General features: G+C 40.1%; 1 protein-coding gene across 1 annotated transcript in view; it reads left to right on the top strand.

The window, feature by feature from the left end:
• PIAS2 (protein inhibitor of activated STAT 2) overlaps positions 1–15,686 on the top strand; it is a 130,669-nt gene extending 114,983 nt beyond the window's left edge. Inside the window, exon 14 of the mRNA XM_034943622.3 lies at positions 13,125–15,686. Coding sequence (XP_034799513.1) covers positions 13,125–13,130 — 6 coding nt within the window. The 3' untranslated portion in view covers positions 13,131–15,686. The remainder of the gene's footprint in view (positions 1–13,124) is intronic.
• Positions 15,687–17,718: the final 2,032 nt, after the last annotated feature.

Genomic DNA, 17,718 nt, shown 5'->3' with positions numbered 1-17,718 from the left:
ATTACAGGTGTGAGCCACTGCGCCTGGCGTGTTTTGTTGATGTTGTTGTTTGTGTTTTTTTTTTTTAGTGGAAGAAACTTGAATTTCATGTTTAACTGCTAATAGGATAGTGAGATGGAATCAGTAGAGGTAAAAATGCGGGAGGTGCAGGAGAGGTTGACTAAGATCATTGGTACACCAAGGTTCCTGAACAGGAGGAGGAAGTTGGGATCCAGATCAAAGGCAGATGAAGGGATGGTTGTGGACATAGGCATGTGTGTCATTTGAACGGCAGAGAGTTAAAAGAGTTACTTAGTGGTTTGGCTTTCATGTCTTTGAGAACCATATGATTGATGTTATTGGTTCCAGAAGCAAGGAGGAGGTAAGGATGATGTATGAGTATAACAGCTAGTTTGAAATAGCAATCCTGGAGAATTAGAGAATGGACTAGCGGTGAGTTGGACACCGTAGACTTACAGTGATAGCTAAATGGCAGTGCTTTCTTCAGTAATGCCCACTGTCGAAGCCATAGTTGTGGAAGCAGTCAGAGGTTGGATTTATTCAGGGTGGGTTTTGTCACATTGGCGCAACAGAGTGGCTCGGGTAATCTCCTAAAGTCGCTGGCAAGTAGTTTACATGCTAGAATCTCAGCTGCCATCACACTCCTGGAATTATTTTTGTTGAAGTCAAATGTGCTCCTAATTGCCAAGTCTCTTGGACTTGATTTTTACTAGTTTCAACATCTGCAGTTGACACAGTCTCTTCCATTTCTTGGCTATTGTGCCAACATGTCTTTTTCTATCTTTGGGAACTTATTTTCTTCTCTCTGCCCTGGAAATGTAGGTGTAATCTTGCCAGTCAGCAGCATTTCCCCCAGCCACTTGACCTACACTCCTTGATGTGCTCAACTATTAATATTCCACTAGAATGTAAGTTCCGTGAGGGCCAAGATTTTTTGTTTTGCTAATCAAGTGTCTAGAACAGTTTTTACTTACAACTTAGCTATGCCATTATATTTGAAGTTACTTTCTTATAAGTTTATGTGTGTGTATATGTATATATTCACGTTCCTTTGTGTGTTTATACATATATGTAAAGTACATATGTGTATAGCTATATGTACATATGTATACATGTATATATGTGTATATATACACAGTATGCAGGTTGCTGTGTATGTGTATATATATATACACACATGTAAAGCTTTACATATATAGCTTTACATATATGCTGGAGCTGCCTTTACAAAGCTGCACAAATAGGGTGTCTTAACAGAAATGTATTGTCTCAGGATCTGCAGGCTACAAGTCTGAAACGAAAGTGTCAGCAGGGTTGTTTCCTTCTAAGGCCTCTTAGGGAAGAATGTGTTCCAGGTTTTTCTCATTGGCTTGTAGGTGGCAGTCTTCTCCTTGTGTCTCTTTATATAGTCTTCCTTCTGTGCATGTTTGTCTCTGTGTTCAGATTTCCCCTGTTTGTTAGGACAAGAGTCATATTGGATTAGGATCCACCTTAATGACCTCATTTAATTAGATTACCCCTGTAAAGACCTTATTGCCAAGTAAAGTCACATTCTGAGGAATGAAGGGTCAGGATTCCAACATATACACATATATATATGTATATATGTATCTATATGTATATATATGTGTATATATGTATATATATGTATATATGTATGTATATATGTGTATATATATGTATGTGTGTGTGTGTGTATATATATATATATATTTTGCCCCATTGGTGAGACACATTTCAACTCCATAACACATATACAGTTCACCCATTTAAAGTGTATGGTTTATTGCTTTTTTAGTATTTTTCACAGCATTGTGTAATTATCACCACGATCAGTTTTAGTGCATTATTCTTACCCTAAAAAGAAACTACATACCCATTAGCAATCACTCCCCATTCATTGCACTACACTTCCCAACACTAGGCAACCACTAATCTACTTTCTGTTTCTAGGTATTTGCTTGTTCTGAATACTTCATATGGAATCATATATGTGGTCTTGTGACTGGCTTTATTCAATTAGCCTAATGTTTTCAAAGTTCATCTATGCTGTAGATGTACCAGTATTTTATTCCATTTTATGGCCGAATAACAACAACATTGTATGGATATACCATGCTTTGTTTATTTATTCACTAGCTGGTAGACTTTTGGATTGTTTCCACAGTTTGGCTATTATAAGTGATGCTGCTGTGAACATTGATGTACACGTGTTTGTATCCATATGTTTTCATTTCTCTAGGTTATATACCTAGGAGTAGAATTGATGGGTCATATATAATTCCATGTTTAACATTTTGAGGAACTGCCAGGCTTTTCCAAAGTGGCTGTTTACCGTTGTAAATTACCCGCTGCAATGTGCGATGGTTCCAGTTTCTTCAATTCTCACCATTTGTTACTACTATTTTTTATTACAGCCAGCCTAGTGGGTTGGAAATATTATCTGATTATGGTTTTGATTTGTGTTTCTCTAATGATCATTTATCAAATGATGTTGAACATTTTTTTTTCATGTGTTTATTGGTCATTTGTATTTTTTCTTTCTTTCTTTTTTTAGAGACAGCGTCTCACTCTTTCACCCAGGCTGGGGTGCAGTTGCATGATCTCAATCACTGTAACCTCCACCTCCTGAGTTCAAGTGATCCTCCCACCTCAGCCTCCTGAGTAGATGGAACTACAGGTGCACACCACCACACCTGGCTTTTTTTTTTCCACCATGCCCAGCTAATTTTTTTTTTTAATTTTTTGGTACAGATAGTTGCCCAGGATGGTCTCAAACTCCTGGGCTCAAGTGATCCACCCATCTCAGCCTCCAAAAGTGCTGGGATTACAGGTGTGAGCCACTGTGCCCAGCCTGGTGATTTGTATATTTCTTTGGAGAAATATGTATTCAGATCCTTTGCCTATGTTTTAATTGGGCTATCTGACTTTATTATTTAGTTGTAAGAGTATTTCATATATTGTAGATAAAGGCCCTTATTAAGAAATACGAAGTTGCAAACATTTTCTCCCATTTTGTGGATTGCCTTTTCACTTTCTTGATACTATCCTTTGAAGCACACATAAATTTTGATGAAGTCTCCAATCTGTCTTTTTCTTTGTTGTTCATGCTTTTGGTTTTCTATCTAAAAATCCACTGCCAACCAAATTCGAGGTCATGAAGACTTACCCTCATTTTTTCTTCCAAGAGTTTTATAGATTTTAACTCTTACATTTAGGACTTTGATCCAATTTGAGTTAATTTTTGTGTAGAGGATGAAGTCTGTTTGTAGACTTATTTTTTACATGTGGATTACCAGTTGTTCCAGCACCATTTGGTGAAAAGATATCTTTTTTCCACTGCCTTTGTTCCTTAGTCAAAAATCAGGGCCAGATGCAGTGGCTCGTACCTGTAATCCCAGCACTTTAGGAGGCTGAGGCGGGCTGATCACTTGACATCAGTAGTTCGAGACCAGCCTGGCCAACATGGTGAAACCCTGTCTCTACTAAAAATACAAAAATTAGCCAGGTGTGGGGGTGTGCGTGCCTGTAGTCCCAGCTACTCAGGAGGCAGATACAGGAGAATCACTTGAACCTGGGAGGTGGAGGTTGCAGTGACTCGAGATCGTGCCCCTGCACTTCAGTCTGGGCAACAGAGCGAGACTCCATCTCAAAAAATAAAACAATTTAAAAAATTAAAAAAAAAACTAGTTGACTGTATTTATGAGAGTCTATTTCTAAGCTCTCTTTTCTGTTCCATTGATCTGTTTGTCTCTCCTTTTGCCAATACTACACTGTTTTGATTACTATAGCTTTATGGTTAGTCATGAAGTCACGTAGAGTCAGTCCTCAGACATTGTTCTTCTTCATTGTTGTATTTGTAGGAATCCACAAAATAGCTTGCTGAGATTTTGACTGGAACTGTGTTGATTCTATAGATCAAGTTGGGAAAAACTGACATCTTGATGATATTGTCTTCTTATTCATAGACATGGAATTGGAATATCTCTCTACTTATTTAGTCCTTTGATTTCTTTCATCAGGGTCTTATAATTTTCCTCATGTAGATCTTTCCTCATGTAGATATATTGTGTTAGGTTTATACCTAAGTATTGCATTTGGTAATGAAATACTAATGTAAATGATGCCGATGTAAATGATACTGTGCTTTTATTTCAAATTCCAACTGTTCATTTCTTATATATAAGAAAGCAATGGACTTCTATATATCAGCTTTGTATTCTCCAACTTTGCTGTAATCATTTATTAGTTTCAGAAGTTTCCCCATCAATTCTTTTTGATTTTCTTTATAATCGTAATAATCATGCCATCTGTGAAGAAAGTTTTATTTCTTTCTTCCCAGTCTGCATACCTTGTCTTATCTTACTGCATTAGCTAAGATTTCCAGTATGATGTTTAAGTATACTACTCCTTTTTTATTGCTTATGTGGTTTCTGAAGAGAAGTACAAAGTAATTTTTATTTATGCCCCTGTATAGGTAGAGTGTTTTGTTCTTCTGGATTCTTTGAAGATTTTCTCTTTGTCTGATTTTTTGCAGTTTGAATATCATATGCCTAAATGTAGACTTTTTTGGTATTTACCCTTTTTGGTGTTCTCAGAATTTCTCGGATCTGTGGTGTGTCTATCACTAATGTTGGGAAATTCTCTGTCATTATTTCACATATTTCTTCTGTTCCCTTTCTTCTCCCTCTAGTATTCCCATTTGTGTATTACACTTTTTGTAACTGTCCCATAGCTCTTGAATATTTTGTTGTGCATTTTTTCATTTTTCCTCTTCGCATTTCAGTTTTGACAGTTTTTACTGACATTTGTTCAGGTCCATCAGCTCTTTCCTCAGCTGGGTCCAGTCTGTTGATGAGCTCATTGATGGGATTCTTCGTTTGTATGATGGTGTTTTGATTTCTAGCTTTTGCCTTTGACTCTTCTAGTTTTCATCTGTCCTTGCATGTTGACCACTTTTACACTAAGTGAAAATAGACTAAATGCTCCAGTTATGAGACAAAGATGATCAAATATTAAATAATATACTATTTATAAAAGACATAAAACATAAGAATAATAAATGTTGAAATTTAAAAGATAGCAAAAGCTACACTGAGCAAATTGTAACCTAGAGAATTCTGATGTAGTTGTATTAGTATCAAACAAAACAGCCACAGAATTATTACTAGTTAAAACCATCCTAAAGTTATATGTGGCCGGGCTTGGTGGTGCATGCCTGTAATCCCAACACTTTGTGAGGGTAAGGATGGCTTGAACTCAGGAGTTTGAGACACCAAACTCAACAAGGATAGTATGAAAAAGAAAAAATGTAAGCTAGTATCACTGATAATTACAGTTATAAAAATTTGAAATACTTGCAAACTGAATATGAAGTTTTAAAAAGGATAACAAAATACTGATTTGTTGGATTTATCCCAGGAATTTAATGATGGTTTTACATCAGAAAAACTAAATGCAGGCTGGATGTCATGGCCTGTCTCCAAAATTAAATAAATAAAGAAATAAAAATAAAAGTGAATGCAATGTTTTGTTAATGGATTAATGTAGTTAAGAGATAACCCTCATCAGGTAAGAAAATTCGCTCCTATTCCTAGGTAAATGGATGCTAAATTGTATCAAATGCTTTTTCTGCATTTATTTTATGATTTTACTCTGTAGACTGCCTCCTGCTTTGGGTAAGATAGTTCACATCTGTAATCCAGCATTTTGAGAGGCCAAGGCAAGAGGATCGCTTGAACCCAGGAGTTCGAGACTAGCCTGGGTAACATAGGGACTCTGTCTCTGCAAAAAATTTAAAAATTAGCTGGGCATGGTGGCACATGCCTGTCGTCCCAGCTACTTGGGAGGCTGAGGTGGGAGGATCACTTGGGCCAGGGAAGTCGAGGCTGCAGTGAGCTGTGATCAGGCCACTGCACTCCAGCCTGGTTGACAGTGAGACCCTGTCAAAAAAGTTTCCTCCGAAGATACCAGAAAGAGTGAAAAGACTTACTGTATGCTGTGAGGAGATACTTGGCAACATTCATCATACAAAGGACTAGAATTCAGAAAATACAAAATCTTCCTGTGAATTAAGAGACAGACTATAAAAATTTTTTTAATATATATTTTTTTGAGATGGAGTCTCATTGTCACCCAGGCTGGAGTGCAGTGTCGCAATCTCGGCTCACTGCAGCCTCCCACCTCAGCTCCCCAAGTAGCTGAGACCACAGACACGCACCACCACACCCAGCTAAGTTTTTGTATTTTTGGTAGAGACAGGATTTCACCATGTTGCCCAGGCTGGCCTCAAACTCCTGAGCTCAAGCAATCTGCCTGCCTCGGACTCCCAAAGTGCTGGGATTACAGGAGTGAGCCACTGCACCCAGCCAGACTACAAAATGTTAAATGGGTGAAAGACTGAACAGGCAATTCACATAGGAGGTATCTGAAAATCTTCGTAAATGTAAAAAAAAATTTAATCTCAATACAGGGAAAAACAGAAACAGATGCCATTCCACACTTTTTTGTCTGAGTTGTACGACACATAAAGTTTACCACCAACCATTTTAAAGTGTACATTTCAGTCATTACACACTTTTAATTAAAATCTAAAAGCACTGAGAATGCAGGGCAAAGGGAACTTTAATTCACTATGGTAGAATAAGCATAGCTATTTTGGAAAAGTTTGGCATTATCTAGTAAATTTATACATGTGCACACCCAGTAGACCCAGCAGTTTCATCAAGAGAAATATATATAGGTTTTGCATCTATAAAATAAAGCTACATGCTGATTATAAAAAAATTGGAGATAGTGGTTGTTTCTGGGGCAGGGAAGAGGATGAGCCACAGAGAAAGACTTCAAGGTCCTGGCAACATTTTCCTTACCTTGGTGGTGATTACAAAGATGTTTTCCTTATTCTTCAAAATATACATGCTTATGTACATATTTTATATGAATGAACCAGTTTTTACTTTAAAAATAGCCCTATTATCATCTGAACCCTCCATCAATACTTCTTGTCCTCATCTTTTAACATTCTCCCTTTATTCCAGGCACCCTAGCTTCCTTGCTGTTCCTCAAATACTCTGAGCATGACCCCACATCAGGAGCTTTTACCCTTGTTTTTTTTTCCTCTTAGAATGCTTTTTCTTCCAGATATCTACATGCTTTGCTCCCTCATTTCTTTTAGGGCTCTACTTAAAAGCCATTGAACTAGTATTAGTTTCTGTCACAAATACCAAGACAACCCAAGCTGTCAGTGGCTTAAATAATCTAGACATATATTTGTCTAGAACTTTGCTATCCAGGGCTGGTAAAAAGGCTCTGCTCCATCGTCTTACGGGACCCTGGTTGCTTTTGGCTTACTGCTCTTCCAGTCCCGGTACATGTTTTCTGTCCTTATGGTCTAAGGTAGCAGCATTCACAAACCAAGCAGCAGGATGGAGGAAGGGAGGAAAAGGAGGGACAAAGGCTAATCCTCCTCAGAAAGGTTCCTGTAAGTTGCAAATTGATGCCTACATCTCATTGGCAGGAACTTAGCCATGTGGTCTCAGCAGCTGTAAGGGAGGCTGGGAAATGTAGTCTTTTTTCTGGATTGCCATGTGCCATGCTCACATTCTCCTGCTTTGTAAGATGGGAAAAAGAGATATTGTAGGACAAGTATCAGTCTGCCATAGTTGTCTTCACAGAGAGCTCTTACCTGAGTACTTTTACCCAAAGAGCCTCCTACACTCCTTTTTCCCCCCTCACACTGGGGGGAAAAGTGTGAGGGGGGAAAAGGAGTGTAGGAGGCTCTTCATTGAATTTGTCACTTTCAGACAATGTCTATTATCTGTGTTCCTGGACAGGTAAGCTCCTGAGAGAGGGACTTTGCTGTGTTCCTTCCAGGAGTCTTAGCATCTAGAGCAGCGCCTGGCATGTAGCTGGTGCTTGAGTGTCGTTGAATATGTTTTCATCCCATTATCCACATCCTTCAGCTTGCCAGCTCTTACCTTTCTGATTCCAATTTGGCCATCCTTTCCTCTAGGACAGTGGTTCTCATTAATTGTGCACCGTGACAACCAGTCAGAAATGCATATTTTTGGTTCCCACCCGAGACCTATGGAACTAGAACCTCTGGGGGTGACCTAGCAGTCTGGGTCTCAGTATGCTTTATATACAGCGATCTGTATTTTAAGCAACGCTGAAAGGATCCTGATGCCTGTTTAAGCTTCAGAACCACTGCTCAGACTTTAGTTTGCATCGAAATCCCCTTGAGGGCTGGTTTAGTAGATCTGGCATGGGATTTCTAACAGGTTCCCAGGGGATGCTAATGCTGCTCTTCAGGGACCACTGTTTTAGGGCATGAGAGGTTCTAATGTAATTAAACTGGTTTGTGGTCTGGGGTTGGCAATCTTTTAAAGTCTCTCCAAATGTTTCTAATACATGGCCAAGGTTAAGAGCCACCTCTCCAGGAACACTTTCCCATCAGTCCTGCCCTCCCCAGCTCTGGGTCCTTGCCTCTGTCAGGAGCTATCTTAGCAGCATGTGCTTCCCTCTATTGTGGCAATTATCTCACTGCCCAGCAGAGGCAGCTTATCTGTCTCCCTCACTAGGTGGTAAACCTTCTCTGGGCAAGGAAAGACTGGATTCTTCTCTCCTTTACCTCAGTGTTTTTATAGGTGCTTAATATTTGTTGATTGGATTAGTCTAATACATGGACCGCCTCCAACTCTTAGAAGCAAACATAAACAGAATCAGCTAATGTGCTCACCAGATGAAGGACGTTATTCTCCTTTGATACTGAGAAGTGCAAAGAAAGACAAGTGTTCTGTGGTTTGGGATGATGTTTCTGGAAGGAGAATGGAATGGAAGCTGAATCAGATGTTCCACCTCACTCGGAATTGAAATTAAGATTTTTGAGCAGGGTCTAGCAGGATAGTGAAGTCATTGTTAAGAGCATGGGCTCCGTGGCCAGACTGTCTCAGTTTGAATTCTGCCGCCTTTTCTGTTGCTTGTATGATCTTGGCAAAGTTACTTAAATTATTCTGTATTCCAGTTTCCTGTTGTGTAAAATGAGGTTAATCAGAGTACTTTCCTTTTGGGTTCATCAGTTTTGAGGATTAGAATACATGTAAAGCTATCAGAGCAATACTGAGCACTTACTAAGTGCTATTACACTACCTTTTAATTAATGGAAATGTATAGAAATTAATCTAATTATTAAATCTTAGGTTGGAATAAATGGTTCTCATTTTCCTAGCCCCTACTTAAGCCCAAATACGAACATTTTCCCTCCTCATTAGGACCATGAATGCAACTAAAAATGTAAAAAGCAGTGAAGCAATGCAAGCTGATAAAATTACGAGACCAAAGGTATCAAAGTATTTGCCAGCATGAGCTCATTGATATATTTCACTCAGTTTGAATTTCTAGTTTGAAATCAACCTGGTTTTAAACTGCTCATTAGTATATTTTGTAATTGAATGTATTTTGTGTATAATTAACTTACCGCATTTTACTTATTTTGTGACTAGTACCAGGTTATATTTTAATTGCTCTTACTAACTTGGCAATACCACCACCAATTTATTTCCTTTGAAGGTCTCAGAGCTGAGAGGGGATAGTGTTTTAAGCTCTGAAGAGAGATAAAGGTATTAAAACATACTGTTTGTATTAGGGTACTGACTTTTTTAAGGGATATTAAAACGTCTTGTATATAACTTTTCCCCCAAAAAGCTACATTCCAGAATCCCCTGAAGAATACAGGGCAGAAATCTTTTCACCTCCTAACTTCTTATTTTCTAAAGGGAAATCAGGCCACAGACTGTTCACCAAAAATGAAATAATTAAGACTCCAAACTGACTTTCAACCCAAGACATTTCCCATCAGGCCCTGCCATCTCTTGGAAGAACAGTAACTACACTATATAAGGCTAGGGAGGTGGTGCTGGTGGGCTCCAAAGGACAGTGTAAGGTCTCTCTCTATATATAATACACCCATTTCATCCATATCCACAAATCCTAACCAGTGATTCCCAGCCCTGGCTGCACATCAGTTACCTGGGGAACTTGCAAAAATTCATCTGTGACTGGACCCTACTTCAAACTGAGTCAATGTCTGGAGGATGGGGACCCAGGCATGGGCACTTTTTAAAGCTCCCCTGGTGGGATTCTGAGGTGCAGCCAGGGCTAAGAACCATAATGTCTAGTAAGTTTGGATGCCTTTGATAAATAACAATAATTGAGTAGCAGAATGAACCTTTAGGGCTGTAGGAAATTGTAGCTTCCTGAAGCTCTCATCTGCCTGTAAATAGGCCTACTTATTCCAGAGGCTTCCATCTATGCAAGAGAATCCCAGTTGCAGTGGAAAGTCTGCTGGAGTAAAAAAATAGGAGTAGTAGGAGAAATATACATTGAAGCCCTCTGTTGTCCCCTTACACCCAAGTCTAGCTGTTGGAGCAGGTGCCAGGCTTTGGGGGAGCTCTTATTAAGATAGAAAGCCACCCTGGCCTTCCCAGTTGCCTCGTAGCTGCCCTCCCTTCTAGGGAATGTTGCTGGAGGTTCTGCAGGGGTTGGGAGGGAGGAGGGGATGGTCCTTCCTGCCCAGACTAAGACAATCTTCCAAGACTGGGAGAGAGGACAGTAGATATTGAATGAGGACTCCAGAGCAGCTGTAGGAGCTGATGACCAATACCTGGGACCTCTCGCAGCACCTCTTAGACATGGGCGTGGGGGAGCTCTGTCTGCCTGAGGCTGAATTTTCTGCCTGCCCTGCCATAGAGGTACAGGCAGGATTATATTAATTTAAAGGAAATAAACACAAATGCCCAAGTCTATGCACAGATTTATGCCATAAAACAAAGGAATTAGCCTTCATTGAATGTCTAATAGCCAATATTTATTGATTCCTTCTTATGTGCCAGGCACTGGCTAGCTCATTTAACCATCATAGTGGTCCTGTGAGGTAGATGCTGTCGTCTCCATAACATGATAGACACATTGAGGTGAAGTGAAATAACTTGCTCCAAGTCACACACTAGCAGGTGAGAAAAATGAAATTCAAAGTCAGGGCACCTCATTCCAGATCCTGTGCCCTTAGGCTTTACCCAGATTGCTGGCTAGGTCTTTTCACCTACATCTTCTCACTTAATCCTCAAAACAACCTGTAAGGCAAGTGGTATTTCAGCAAGTGGTTTTACGGCAAAGAAACTGAAGCACTGAGAGAAACTTGCCCAACATCTCACAGCTAGTCAGTGATGGACTCCATGTCTGTCTGGTGATGAACACAAATTCTGATTCTCTACCTGTCCTCTGTCTCCTGTCCCTCCCTTTCTGAGAGAATCAAAATGACAGAGCCAGTCCATTCCTGGTCTAGCAAGGCACACACACATGCATCTGTAATGTAAGGTAACCACATTCTAATGCAGTAAGTGCTAAAGCAGCTCTTTGTAAAGTATTATGGGTGGTGGGGATGGAGGAACTGCTCTGACAAGGAGGACAAACTTCTGGCAAAGAACCAAAGAACAGGATTTTCAGGTGGATCAGTTCAGCAGACTCATTACAAGTGAAGATAGCACCATGTGTGAAGGCTCAGGATGTGAGAATATACACAAGGGTAGGTCCAGGTTTTGTGGAGGTGGAAATTAGACAATTTAGGGTCCTTATTTAGGAAAATGCAGTACTGGGAATACTAGTATTATACTAAGAGGTATGAAAGTCAGTGTTCATTAAGAATGAGAAAGGTCATGGCAATTCAAGATTTTAAAAGCTGACTTTGTTGGGAGTTCTTAAAAGAGTACCCACAGGCCCAATTATAAAGGGACTCAGAGAAGATGTTTTGGACCAGGCACGGTGGCTCATGCCTGTAATCCCAGCACTTTGGGAGGGCAAAGCAGGTGGATCACCTGAGGCCAGGAGTTCAAGACCAGACTGGTGAATATGGGGAAACCCTGTCTCTACTAAAAATACAAAAACTAACTGGGTGCGGTAGCTCAGGACTGTAAATCCCAGCTACTTGGGAGGCTGAGGCAGGAGAATCACTTGAACCTGGGAGGCGGAGGTTGCAGTGAGCTGAGATTGCACCACTGCACTCCAGCCTGGGTGACAGAGTGAGACTCCATGTCAGCAACAAAAGCTGTTTTCCGCATGGTAATGGTTTACTACAACAGAAGGGTATGGATGAAACTCAGCAAACAAAAAGGCACATGGGGTGAAGTCCAGGAGAAATTATGTCCAAGTTTTCATTTGTCCTCTCCCAGTGGAGTTGCACAGACAGCACTGAATTATCCCAGCAACAATGTGTCATTGTAGGTAGAGTGCAGCCAACCAGGGAAGCTCAGTTGAGCCTTGATGTCCATGTTTTTATTGGGGAGTGGGGGGGGGTCAGTCACAGGCATCAACATCTGAATGACTGACCTTAGCTACTTGGTCTCTAGTCCCCAGAGGTCAAACTGATACAGCATGGCTCAGGGATTCAGACACACAAAAACAGGATATTCTAGGGGGCCAGAAGTTCTCTTCCCAGGAGCTGATCAAGGGACAGTCCTTTATTTGGCATGTGCAGGGTTTGAACAATCTGAGCCTGCTGAGTTAACCCTTTTCGGCACATTGAGCAATACCACAAAGCCTAGAAAAAAATTTTATTAATTAACTGCTTGACATATCACTATAAACATTTTTTCTACATTATTGCATTTCTTGAGTGCATCTTTATATTTTGAAATATTTTCTATAGTGACAAAAGATAATTCATTGTTCTAGAAAAGTTGATAAGAACTTAAAGAGCATGCAGTTTCACAAATCTGCTGTTTGTGGTACTGTTACCAGTGGAGGGTGTCCAGGTTCCTGGCGTCTTGAAGAAAGAATTGGACAAAATGCAGAAAGCAAGGAAAGAATGAAGCAACAAAAGCAGAGATGTATTGAAAATGAAAGTACACGCCACAGGGTGGGAGCGGGCCCGAGCATAGGGTCTCAAGAGGCCCGTTACAGAATTGTCTGGGATTTAAATACCCTCTAGAGGTTTCCATTGGTTACTTGGTGTACACACTATGTAAATGAAGATGATGAAGTAAAGTTACAAAGTCATTTACTTGGTGTACACCCTATGTAAATGGAGAGGATGTTTCCTATCATAGCTGAAGTGTTTCCATTTGCTTTAGTTCTAGGAAATCAGCATGAATTGGCCTTATGTTCTCTGCCTCCAGACCCCATTGTCCTGCCTCAATACCACTGCAGGTTGTGCCGGAAAAACACAGCATTCCAATAAATTGTTTTCCACAATTCCTATTAAAAAATAGTAGTGCACTTGTTTATAATTGTATATGCTACATTATCTACAATTATCTGTATTTGTATACACATGACCAGGTAAACACATTACTAGAGTTTTTCTGAGGCCTTTGAAGGGGCTGTAGAGCTTGGACTTCTTCACTTAATGGTAAAGCCTCCTCTGAGTTCAAGAATTTTTTTTTTTCTTCAAGATGTAGTCTTGCTTTGTTGCCCAGGCTGGAGTGCAGTAGCTCAATCTCAGCTCACTGCAACCTCCACCTCCTGAGGTCAAGCAATTCCTGAGGTCAAGCAATTCTCCTGCCTCAGCCTCCCAAGTACCTGGGACTACAGGCACGTGCCACTAGGCCCGGCTAATTTTTGTATTTTTTGTAGAGATGGGATTTCACCACGTTGGCCAGTCTGGTCTCGAACTCCTGACCTTGTGATCCACCCACCTTGGCCTCCCAAAGCGCTGGGATTACAGGTGTGAGCCACCGCGCCCAGCCTGCAAGAATTATTTACTAATACCCTACCCTGTACTTAGCATGGTGCTGAATTTTTATGGAAGCATCTGAGAACTGTACCTATCCCTGCTTATAAGTGTACATAGTCCTGTTAGGGAGAAACAAAATATAAAATTGCACAAGTAAAGTACATATATATGACCTCAGAAAGGACTTCCAGACCCTAGGAGAACCTAAGAGGTCTGCAAAACTTTCCCTCTTGAGGTCCCTTGCCCCATTTTGCCTTCCAATCATTTAGAATTTGAAGGCAAATTAGAGGATAACTGAAACTGACAAATCAGGAGCTTTTCTTGTTACTAGAATGAATTTTGTAAAACTCAAATCTGAATTCCTACTTCTCCAGCACATGATAGTTTTTTAATAAAACTTTATACTAAGCAAGATAGAAATTTATAAAATTCAGTGTATATTATTTTTTAATGTGTAAATGAAACTGGATACTAAAGGCTAGTATTATGATAAAGGTAACTTAAAAACCACTGAGTGAACTGATGAATAAAATAAGTTTGACATATATTTTTAAGTGAGGTTTAAATTAAAAGTTAAATACAAAGTGTAGAAACTTAAAAATATTACAAAGTTAGCTACAAAAATATTTTTAAAAGGTGACCCACAAGGGATTGTGAACAGGTTAGCATGCTTTTAAATTAAGAAACAGAAACAGAATGCATGGCTGCTCAAAAAGAGTATCTTTTTGTGCTTTCTTGAGGGAGAGGGTTGTGGAGGGGAAACCCTCCAACTCGGGGTGGCTAACTGGGATGCTTCCTTATGAAACATGCTCACCTAAGAATACCAGTGAGACCATCGGCACTTTCTGTAATTTGCAGCAATAGAGCTATTAGAAGAAACATGAAAGAGATAGATGGATCTGAAATCAACATTTGTAACAAAAGGCCTCACCATGTTCCCCAGCACAAATGTGCTACTGATTAGCAGCTAAAATATGAGCATCCCTACTCAAATTCACCCTGTTCTCCCCATCCTGAAGGTTCTGATATTAATGCATAACATTGTAGCTTATAATGCTTTTACTTAACATTATCTTATTCATGCATCATCAGAGAATGATCTACCAAAATTTATGGAGAGAAAGAGCTAAAAATGTAAAGTGGCTGTTATCAATCTTAGCTACATATTAGAACAACTTGGTGAGTTTTTAAATTCTGTGATAACCACACTGCCCTCAGACCAATCCGAATTCTGGGGCTTAAATCCAGGTGGAGTGCTAGCCACATGTAGAGCAGCTTTCTGCTTTCATATATATCTGGGCTTAGGCCTCGGTGAGGGTTGGGAAGGGCCTGTGACCTCTGAAGAGCCTTCACATTACAGCCCAGGAACAGCTGGCCCACAGCAGGAGAGATGCAGAGCCTGAGGTGGAGGGCCAAGCCTGGGGAATAGGGGGTGCTTTGAAGAGCTTGGTGGTGAATGGAGGCTTAATGAAGCAGAAACTCTACTGCTGTCCAGCTGCCCCAAATTATCTGAATTTAGAAAGGAACACAAAGTTACAGTGAGTGCATTTTATTTTAGCTCAGACAAATCCAACACCATGGATAGAAGGAGGGAAAGTAAAGATCCCATTCAGAGCCTTCCTCCTCCAAGAATTGAGGGGCTTTCTCATTTTTCTCTCTGTAAAGGATCATTTCATAATTCAGCTCTCTTACTTTTATAAGCCACTTTTAAAACCCACATTCCTGTGTGTATTTATATCTATTTCTGTGCTTTCTATTCTGTTCTATTAGTAATCTGTCCATTCAAGTGTCAGTACCATGCTGTTTTAATTATGGAGGCTTTATACTGTGTTTTAATAACTGGTCAAGCTATATCCCTTACTGTGCTGCTTTTTTCAGAGTTGAAAAAGATTTAATAAAATCACAAATTTAATTGGATTTAATCCTTCATGTAAACAATATACAAATTATTTTCCTCCTTGCCTCTGGTTCTTATTCTTTTTTAATCATCTTTGGTGAATTTTTTTCTTTCATATAAGATCTTAGGAGTAGATGGAGAGGAGTGACTAAATCTCACAAGAACAGACTCAATATTACCACACAGTACCGAGGGGAAAATCCACCCCCATGATTAAATCACCTCCCACCAGACCCCACCCCTAACACCGAGGGTTACAATTAGACATGAGATTTCAGTAGGGACACAGATCCAAATCATATCAGCTACTTTGGAAGACAGTATGGAAGTTTCTCTTAAAACTGAACGTACTCTTACCATATGATCCAGTAATGATACTCCTTGGTATTTACCCAAATGAGTTGAAAACTTACACACACAAAAAATGAACCCACACATGGATATTTTTAGGAGTTTCAGTCATAATTGCCAAAATTTGAAAGCAACCAAGATGTCTTTCAGTAGGTGAATGGAAAAATAAACTGTGGTATATCCAGAGAGTGGAATATTTTTCATTGTTAAAAAGAAATGAGCAGGCCAGGCACAGTGGCTCATGCCTGTAATCCCAGCACTTTGGGAGTCCGAGGTGGGTGGATTGCCTAAGGTCAGGAGTTTGAGACCAGCCTGACCAACATGGTGAAATCCCGTCTCTACTAAAAATAAAAAAACTAGCCGGGCGTGGTGGTGGGTGCCTCTAATCCCAGCTACTCAGGAGGCTGAGGCAGGAGAATCACTTGAACCCGGGAGGCGGAGGCTGCAGTGAGCAGAGATCACGCCATTGCACTCCAGCCTGGGCAATAAGAGTGAAACTCCAGCTCAAAAAAAAAAAGAAAGAAAGAAATGAGCTATCAACGATGAAAAGACATGAAGGAACATTAGATGCATGTTATTAAGGAAGCCAATCTGAAAAGGCTATATAATGCATTATTTCAACTATATGACACTCAGGAAAAAGTAACGCTATAAAGGTAGTAAAAAGATCAGTGGTTCCAGGGGTTAGGGAAGGAGGAATGAACAGGCAGGGCACAGGATCTTTACAGCAGTTAAACTATTCTAAATAATGGTGGAGGCATTTCATTATGAATTTGTCAAAACCCATAAAATGTATAACGCAAAGAGTGAACCCTAACATAAACTATGAACTTTAGGTCATAATATTTTGTCAATGTAAGTTCATTGATTATTAACAAATCTACCACTCAGGTGTGGGATGTTGACAGTGGGAGAGGTTGTGCATGTGTGGGGGTAGGTGGTATAAGGGAACTCTCTGTACTTTCCCCTCAATTTGCTAAGAACCTAAAACTGGTGTAAAAAACTGAAGTCTATTTAAAAAAAAAAAAAAGTGTACACGAGCAAACAGTTTGTAAACTTCATTTGCTTAAAAATTGCATAAAATATGTCAATAATTAACAGTCAGTTGACTCTAAATGAAGGCATTATTAAGAAAAACTAGATTATATACCAAAAATAATTCCTAAAACTGAAAAATATAGAGGAAAACACCTTTATGCTCTTGTGTTAGGCAAAGGTTTCTTATATCAACCCCATAGACATCCGTCTTTAAAAAGATACACAGACCGGGTGCGGTAGCTTATGCCTGTAATCCCAGCCCTTTGGGAGTCCAAGGCAGGTGGATTACCTGAGGTCAGGAGTTTGAGACCAGCTGGCCAACGTGGTGAAACCCCGTCTCTACTAAAAATACAAAAATTAGCCGGGCGTGGTGGCATGCACCTGTAATCCCAGCTACTCGGGAGGCTGAGGCAGGAAAATCGCTTGAACCCTGGGGGCAGTGGTTGCAGTGAGCTGAGATCGTGCCATTGCACTCCAGCCTGGGCGACAAGAGCAAAACTCCATCCCCCACCCCCCCCCCCAAAAAAAAAAAAAAAAAAAGATACACAAAGCTTCAGAATAAAATTTGATATGGTTTGGCTCGTGTCCCCACCCAAATATGTTGAACTGTAATCCCATTAATCCCCATGTGTTGAGTGAGGGACCTGGTGGGAGGTGATTGGATCCTGGGAGCGGTTTCCCCCATGCTGTTTTCATGACAGTGAGT

This window comes from Pan paniscus, chromosome 17 (assembly GCF_029289425.2).
Source record: "Pan paniscus chromosome 17, NHGRI_mPanPan1-v2.0_pri, whole genome shotgun sequence".
NCBI classification, from domain to species: domain Eukaryota; kingdom Metazoa; phylum Chordata; class Mammalia; order Primates; family Hominidae; genus Pan; species Pan paniscus.
This window is presented reverse-complemented; position numbering and strand designations above follow the sequence as displayed.